This window comes from Notolepis coatsorum (genome assembly GCF_963971535.1).
Source record: "Notolepis coatsorum genome assembly, contig: SCAFFOLD_58, whole genome shotgun sequence".
NCBI classification, from domain to species: Eukaryota; Metazoa; Chordata; class Actinopteri; order Aulopiformes; family Paralepididae; genus Notolepis; species Notolepis coatsorum.
In genome coordinates this window covers 739328-748984 of record NW_028173062.1, presented here as the reverse complement: position 1 = coordinate 748984, position 9657 = coordinate 739328, and the positions used below count along the sequence as shown (strand labels likewise).

The window sequence follows — 9657 nt, the reverse complement described above, 5'->3', positions numbered from 1 at the left end:
GTTAATTGTGACTTTGACTATACAGATAGTTAATTGTGACTTTGACTATACAGATAGTTATTTGTGACTTTGACTATACAGATAGTTATTTGTGACTTTGACTATACAGATAGTTATTTGTGACTTTGACTATACAGATAGTTATTTGTGACTTTGACTATACAGATTGTTAATTGTGACTTTGACTATACAGATAGTTATTTGTGACTTTGACTATACAGATAGTTATTTGTGACTTTGACTATACAGATTGTTAATTGTGACTTTGACTATACAGATAGTTATTTGTGACTTTGACTATACAGATAGTTATTTGTGACTTTGACTATACAGATAGTTATTTGTGACTTTGACTATACAGATTGTTAATTGTGACTTTGACTATACAGATAGTTATTTGTGACTTTGACTATACAGATTGTTAATTGTGACTTTGACTATACAGATAGTTATTTGTGACTTTGACTATACAGATAGTTATTTGTGACTTTGACTATACAGATTGTTAATTGTGACTTTGACTATACAGATAGTTATTTGTGACTTTGACTATACAGATAGTTAATTGTGACTTTGACTATACAGATAGTTATTTGTGACTTTGACTATACAGATAGTTAATTGTGACTTTGACTATACAGATAGTTATTTGTGACTTTGACTATACAGATTGTTAATTGTGACTTTGACTATACAGATTGTTAATTGTGACTTTGACTATACAGATAGTTATTTGTGACTTTGACTATACAGATAGCTAATTGTGACTTTGACTATACAGATAGTTATTTGTGACTTTGACTATAGAGATTGTTATTTGTGACTTTGACTATACAGATTGTTAATTGTGACTTTGACTATACAGATTGTTAATTGTGACTTTGACTATACAGATAGTTATTTGTGACTTTGACTATACAGATAGTTATTTGTGACTTTGACTATAGAGATTGTTATTTGTGACTTTGACTATACAGATTGTTAATTGTGACTTTGACTATACAGATAGTTATTTGTGACTTTGACTATACAGATAGTTATTTGTGACTTTGACTATACAGATTGTTATTTGTGACTTTGACTATACAGATAGTTATTTGTGACTTTGACTATACAGATTTTTAATTGTGACTTTGACTATACAGATAGTTATTTGTGACTTTGACTATAGAGATTGTTATTTGTGACTTTGACTATACAGATTGTTAATTGTGACTTTGACTATACAGATTGTTATTTGTGACTTTGACTATACAGATAGTTATTTGTGACTTTGACTATACATATTGTTAATTGTGACTTTGACTATACAGATTGTTAATTGTGACTTTGACTATACAGATAGTTATTTGTGACTTTGACTATACAGATTGTTATTTGTGCAGATCTTGCCACCAGATGGTGCTGTCTGGGATTGTTGCGTGAGACAGAAGTCAACCAAAGTGGTTTGCTAGCATCAACCTAGCTCGTACCTGACAGACAGAGAAAAGACACGACCACGTCCACTGAGTTTGGTCTGGAAAAGAGACTTTATTTATGCGCATGCTCATTTATAACAACACCTGTCTGTTGTACGCATGCACACTATGATGCCAGGCACTGATCATATAACCTGAACCAGGCACTGATCATACCACCTGAACCACTGATCATACCACCTCAACCACTGATCATACCACCTGAACCAGGCACTGATCATACCACCTGAACCACTGATCATACCACCTGAACCACTGATCATACCACCTGAACCACTGATCATACCACCTGAACCACTGATCATACCACCTGAACCACTGATCATACGATCATTCACCTTCAGTCCAGATGTGCATCTCAGCTCTTTTGTCTAGAAGTCACTGTTTATGGCTTTACAGATTCTACCTGTTACTGATGATAATAATAATAATAATAATAATAATAATAATAATAATAATAATAATAATAATAATAATAATAATAATAATAATAATAATAATAATAATAATAATAATAATAATAATAATAATAATAATAATAATAATAATAATAATAATAAATAATAATAATAATAATAATAATAATAATAATAATAATAATAATAATAATAATAATAATAATAATAATAATAATAATAATAATAATAATAATAATAATAATAATAATAATAATAATAATAATAACAAATAATTAGTAAGCTTGGGAATGATGGATCTACTGTATGTTTAGAGTAGTTTTTAGTTATTAATAGTAACTTTTGAATGTTTTAACTGAACACTCACCACAGTGTTCACAAGAGCACAGTGAGCTCTGAAAAGTATTTTAAAACCAACTAAAAACACATTTGTTCAGACAGGCCTTCGGTCACACATAGGCACTCTTTCTTGTCCTCACTGTTGCTATAGTTTTGTTTTTTAATTAGTGACTCATGATTTTATCCAAATTCTTTTATTCTACTTTTTTATCTGGTTTCACTGTTTTATTAACTGCTGTTGTTGTTGTTGTCATTTATTTCAGATTTTGTTTTGTTGTGTTTTTTATATAGCCTACTAAGCTGTAGTGTAAAGCACCCTGTGCATTCGTGCTGTGAAGGGTGCTATATACATAAAAGTCATTCATTCAGAGAGAGAGAGAGGGAAGCATACTAGGTCCGCTACTGTTCCTAATTTATGCAAATGACATGTCGTCAGCTTGTGACTGCAACTTGTTCCTGTTTTTGCGGATGACTCAGCCCTGCTGGTCTCTGACAAGAACAAGTTACAGGTTGAAAAAACCCTCAGCTCGGAACTAGGCAAAATCTGCATATGGCTCGCTGATAACAAACTATCATTACACATGGGCAAAACAGAGTCCATTCTCTTCGGTTCAAATAACAAACTCAGCAACACCGACGGCTTCTCAGTTACAGTGGGTGACAATATTGTCACAAGGAAAGATGAAATTACCTACCTGGGTTCCATCCTAGAGGCTAATCTCTCCTGTGACAAAATGGCATCTAATGTAATAAAAAAAGTCAACCAACAAACTCGATTCTTGTACCGGATCTCCTCTCTGGTAAACAAGAATACCCTAAAGTCTCTGGCAGGAGCACTCTGAATGAATGAATGAATGAATGAATGAATGAATGAATGAATGAATGAATGAATGAATGAATGAATGAATGAATGAATGAATGAATGAATGAAAACATTATTTAACAGATTGCAGAATGGGTACAATACAGTACGGCTCAATACACACAATTGTTAAGGGGATGCAGACCTGAGAAAGACGTTTGTCTTGTTTACATCAGGGTCCCCCATTTTCAATTCATATACTACTATGAATTGGGTACTACTCAAGGGTACTACGACTATGCTTGCACCTCATGGTACCAAAGCACCTCAAAGGCGCTAAAAACAAAATTACAAACATCTCAAAACAAACTGGTCAGACTACTGCTTGACCTTACTCCTAGAACCCACCTCACCCCTGCCCACTTTGCCAACCTAGGATGGCTTAGAGTAGACGACAGAGTACAGCAACTTGCAATGGGCCTGGTCTACAAGATACACTACACGACCAAGGTACCCATGTACATGTCAAAATACTTCCCAAAGGTCCGTGAATACCACGATCACAACACCAGAGGGAGCTCCACAAATCATGTTAAACCCAGATTCGGCTCAAACAAGGGACTAAACACGTTTCGCAATTATGCCACATCAATGTGGAACGCCCTACCCAAAGCTGTAAAGGAATGTGAATCACTACCCACTTTCAAAAACACTCAAAAAACACCTACGGGAGACTGCAATTCGAAACTGGCCCCTGTAAATGTTCTAACACCAACCCCCTCTCCAATGCACAGTAATTTACCTAGTATGGTTTTGTCAATATCCCAATGTACAGTTTTGCTTGTACAGTTGTACAGTGTTTTCCCCACACAACCACCCCCCCCCCCCACCCCCCCCCACACAACCCCACCCAACCTCCTCCTATGCACAGTTTTTACGTCAGATGTATATACTCTCTTTTCTGGACTCTTTTTTGTATCACAAACAGTACTGTATTTGCAAATCTGGTATGTCATAAATGTATAGATGTAGCAGTACTGTCTATCTGTATGTCATGTATGTCATAATATGTCCTGATGAATTGAAAATGGGGGACCCTGATGTAAACAGGACGAAAGTCCTTTCTCTGGTCTGCATCGCCTTAACAATTGTGTGTATTGAGCCGTACTGTATATTGTACCCATTCTGCAATCTTTTAATAAAGTTTTCAATCAATCAATCAATCAGTCAGAGTGAGAGAGAGAGAGAGAGAGAGAGAGAGAGAGAGAAGAGTGAGAGAGAGAGAGAGAGAGAGAGAGAGAGAGAGAGAGAGAGAGAGGAGCGAGCGAGAGCGAGAGCGAGAGAAAACGCCTGCGGGCAGAAACTGAATGGGATGTGAGGCGGGCAGAAAAAAAACACAGGGCAGGTCAAAATGAACACCATCTGGGTTCATGAAAAGAAGGCAAGGACCAAGCAAACAAAAGCACCATGCCGTGCCAGCTCCACCCCCCCCTCCCACAGCTCCACCATCCCCCCCCCCCCCCCCCCCCCCCCCCCCCCGCTCCCTCCCTCCCCCACCAGGTGGAAGGGGAAGCAGGCTTGCCATCACTCACGCCCCCCCCCCCCTGGTCCTCTTATTCCCATGTGGGAGCGGCTCGCTGCCAACGGGAGCTCCAGCCACTTGCTGGCTGACAGTCAGCTCCTGTAATGGCCTGGCTGTTTATTCTGCACCGCTTGGAAGTGGATTAGCGGGAGGTAATTACGGTTAATGATCTGCGCGCCTCACCCCCGCTGATCTGTACTCACCCGTCCACCGGCGAGCAGCAGCGCTGTAGCCGCTGGCGCCGTTAATATGGTGTAATGTTACCTATTAAGAGGTTCAGGGGGGCGGGGGGGGGGGGGTCTAGACAAATCGTTGTTGTTTTATAGAAAACCGAGAGGCCGAACACGATGGGATTAGGCCGTGAGCCAGTAGGGTTGGTCGTTACCATCTTGGGGGACTAACTTTCATAGTGATTTTTGGGAAGGTATAACACCCCTACTGCTAGAAAATATGTGATAGCAATGGAGCAGTTGCCTCCAAATGTGTGCTATCACATCTTTTATAAAACTACCAAGCATATCTTTCAGGCCTCCTGTCCGAAATTACATGCCCCAAATGAATCATGATAGCTCCTGAACCATAAGGCCTATAAGCATGTTTCTGGTCTCCTTTGATAGGTAACAAGCTAGGACATATGAATCCAGTGTAAGTAAACCCACATGTATTACCATTCCAGAGTAAATGGAGATACAATGAAGGAAAACATCATATTTTTACCCTCGCCTGGTACATAATCTTAATTTAAAAGGCAATATGACCATTATAAACAATAACCCATGGATAATAATGCAACTGAATGTGTTCTCCTACTCCTTGACTACAAATCTAACTCTGGATGTGATGAAAATACACTAAAAATACAACATTTATGATACCGTTTAAAAAGGTATACTCAGATGATGTAAATGTTTTGGCCATGGTTACCGTTTACATGTTGACTGTTTGCTGGTAATTTTACTCCAAAACACTATTTTTTTCAATACTGCCATGTTACAAAAACATAAATCTCCCCAAAACATTGAAATAGTAATAAAAAACAATGAATATTGATCAATATGCATATTCAACATTCGTATAGGGCCACAGAGTGTCATGCCATGTCACCTATCAATGTTTTCAGCCCAGTTAGACCTATACAATGATATAATATATAATGTTTTCAGCCCAGTTAGACCTATACAATGATATAATATATAATGTTTTCAGCCCAGTTAGACCTATACAATGATATAATATATAATGTTTTCAGAAAAATATTTGTTTATTTTGGAAAGTACAGACAGTTCTCAGTCTATATCCGTGGCACTGTTGGTGGCGCTCTACAATTGGTTTACTGTTAATAACCTAGTCATCATAATAATTTTCCAAGTCTTCCATGTCTTCCACATCTTCATCAGAACTTTCCACACTATCTGAGGTGGATGCCTGGTTCTCACAGTCTGCCAGTCTACACATGTCAGTGCACCTGAGGCCATTTGCAACACATACATCTTGGGAGTGAACATTTCTTTGGACAGTTACAGGCCAGTAGATCCAGGACGGCATCGGGTGCTGGCTGGCCTTCCATCCAGTCCACCACCAACTGTTCAGCTTCCTCTTCTCTCTCCATCTCCCAGCCTCTGCCAACAGGGCTTGGCACTTGTGGGTCCTTCTCCAAACATCTTCTCCATATACCAGCCTGGTAGTTGGCTTTCTGTGCATGTTTTGTTAAGCAGTCCTTGCATGGTGGGAGTTGATGACTTTCAAGTTCACCTTTTTTGGCATAGAAAATGTGATATCTGAGCTGATTGACCTTGGTGGTTGATGCTTTTGGGGCATACAGGAGACATGTAAATGCCTCTAGTTTGTCCCTCAGCTCTGGGGAGAGATCCCATTCCTGACCCAACTCTGAGAATGTGTCCTGATTTTGCTTATTGCTGGTCAGAATTTTTAGGACACTTGTCTTCCCTTTGCCTGCAAAAGCACTTACAGTGTCACATCCTGTATATGCATGCAACCCGATGAGAGCCCTACACACCTCTACGCCAACAGTGGCAGCAACCTTCCTGGTGTCCACAAGCCTTGCACAGGATTTACTGCCACACATCTGGAACAATGGGGCCTCAATCTTGTCACAGAACGCTAAAAACATGATAAAGACATCTGTGTCTTCTGAGCATCTGTATCCCTCTCTTTGTGGCATGGGCAGCATGGAGAAGTAGGCGGCCATCTGCTTCTTGTTGGCATTGAAGAGTTGACACCTCCTCACTGTCCTGAGATGAGATTCTGTAACATTTGTCATTCACAGTTTCATACAGAATCTTGTCTTGTAGCTTTGCTCTGTACTCTGCCTTCCTCCATTCATCGACTATACAGCTAATGAGACTAGTTTTGTTAATGAATTTGGTCTGGAAGCTCCTCCACTGCCTCACCATCTGTGTACCTGTGATACCTTGCAACTCATGACCAGTCTCTTCACCCCGTAGAGATCTTTCACTGTTCTTGATAGAGTTCACCTTGTATGTGTCAAACACAACATCTATTTTGCTACTCTGACTGCCTTCCCTCAGAGCCATACCCAGAACTGTTGTGGCAGCATCTCTGAAAGTAACTTGATCGCCTTTCACTCTTTGGACCAAGTTCATTCCATCAACCACTGTAGCAGAGTTCCCTGGGAGTTGCTCTGCTACTGCTATATTTGTCTGTAAGGTCGTGGCCAAAGTAGCTTTATTTGTCTTTCTCAGCAATCCGCCTGGTGTGGACTGTGGACAGGGCCCAGGAAAATCGCCCCAGGGGGATGAGAAAGGATATCTTCCATAATTTTATATAGACTGTGCCCTTGTGCCATCACTTTGATGTGTCCAAACAAAGACCGGTTTGCTTTTAAGATGATTGCCCTCCCACTTGATTTCACTTCTCTCTTCTTACACATATCACTGAATGTGTTTAGCCTGTTGGTTTTCATTGGGTCATGGAATTTCTTTGTTGGTGGGTCTTTCTCCAGTATCTCATCCTTGAAGATTGTATTGCTCACCAATCTCATATGCATTCATCAGGTCAGAGGCAATCTCCTTGGGGGCTGTCTTTGCTGTAGAGATGCTAATGAGGTCACGTTTCTTTGCAAATGGGTTGACCCATTCCTGTATGAGGCTGAAACTGCTGAAACTGCTTCCTCATCTTTCTGGATTCTTGGCCGCTGTAGCTCTGTATGACAAACCTCTGATTTGTTACCTTGCACCATCTCCCTTAACTGTCCCAGGAATGCACTGCGGTGCTCAGCTGTTATGTAGTGACGCTTGACAGCTCCAGCATTCAGGCTGAACCATGTTGTGCCTCCAGGAGTCTGTGTGTCTTTGTTAACTGTGACTTCAGTAGCCTGGTCCACAGGGATCCGTCCAAAGGGGTTGTTACTTGACAGCTGCACCAAGAATTGGCCTGTCTTGAAGGCCTCATACACAGCAGGATGCTTCTCTGGGCGGTTTTTCATCTGAGAGAAGTAAGGGGACAGGTACCTGGCATAATTTATCTTATCATAAGCAAAGCACCATGGGATCATGCTTATTATAGCATGGAGGTGCAACTCCCAGTCCCCCTCACGAGAGGCACGCAGAAGGCCAAGTATTACGTTATCTACCATGTCAATGTATGACATCCAGAATGCAGAGAGCTCTCCATTGTTGTGACGGAGGTGTTCCAGAAAGTCTGTCCACAGGGTTATCAGCTCAGCTAAGAGTGGACTTTGCAGCAGATTGTTCGCCGTCTGTTGGTTCAAGTCACTGGCCATGTCTGTCACATTGTCCAAGAATGATTTGATCATCCCACTCTTCTCTGGAATGCTGTCCTCAACCCACAGTGTGAACTCTGAACTCTGCCCATGCGAGTCTCATCAGTGCTTCATAGATGTACATGTGGACCCTGACAGCACGGTTATAGTGTTTACCATCAAGGACATACACACAGTATGGTATGGAATGTCCCCATTCTGAGAAGAATGTTGGAGAAGCGCTCTTTGTGCTTCCAGGCAATTTCAGTGGCTTTCGCATATAGTGCTTGATCCATGACTACCACAATTGATTCTAGATGCAGTTCCTTTCTGATTATCTCTGATTGATTCAGGATTTCAAACACTGGTCAACTGTGTGGCTGGTGAATTGATGGTTGGCAGATAACCAACTATATCTTGTGAGATTGGTTCTTGGTCCCTGGTGCTGATATTAAAACCAGTCCAGCTTGGGATTGTCTGATTCTCTGTATCTGTTTGCCTTGCAAGGGCCCACACCAGGTTCTTCTTGCAGGCAAGAAGAGCAGCTTCCTTGGTTTCCTGGACACAGTGTTCCCTGGTTGGGAGAGGCTGTGGGCCCACACGCGCACCTGCTACATATACTCCCAGTTCTTGGTCCTCAATGGTGACCGATCTCTGCTTCAGTTTCTCAATGTGTGGAAGCTCAGCTCTTGGTAGTTGTGGTCCATAGACATTGGCCTGTACAACTATACCATTGACTCTATGTGATGTGCCCTTTCCAGTGAGAGTTTCCTCAAGTCTATCAATATTGTCCCATGCAAGATTGATGCTGGAAGTACAACTCTTTGAGTTGAGGCTGTTGCTAGCTTTTGGATACACAGAGCAGTGTCCTTCTCTTCAAGTTGGGAGTAATAGACCCCATGCCCAAGCTTGTTCAGTGTTTGGATGAGCTCAGTATTACCCGTCAATGTTTTTACTGCATAAGGAAGTAGAAGGTGGTTTGTGTTAAAAATGTAAACATGATTACTTGATTAAAATGTTCCTTACGCTTTCTCCTAGCATCACGATCGGCCATGCTTGCTGAAAGAGGGGTGTGGCTCTAATGCAGTCCACTTTAGATGATGTGGAACAGTGGTTGGCTTATAGACATCCAATAAAATGTTTGTTCATGTGGGTGGGTGGAGTCAGATAATAATAATAATAATTATAGATCTAGACAGCCTTTAAAAGTCATGTCCATGGATCAAATGGGATATCTTTATAAATTGTATCATAGATGTTGTATTTTTGTGTATTTTCATCAGATCCAGAGTTACATT

The 9657-nt window shown here is 40.6% G+C and overlaps 1 protein-coding gene across 1 annotated transcript in view; it reads left to right on the top strand.

The window, feature by feature from the left end:
- Positions 1 to 9055, top strand: part of LOC311247909 (T-cell leukemia homeobox protein 3-like) — a gene marked incomplete at both ends in the record, with an annotated part of 98635 nt that extends 89580 nt beyond the window's left edge. Inside the window, 1 exon segment of the mRNA XM_084338892.1 lies at positions 8867 to 9055. Coding sequence (XP_084195018.1) covers positions 8867 to 9055 — 189 coding nt within the window.
- Between the last annotated feature and the right edge of the window lie 602 nt (positions 9056 to 9657).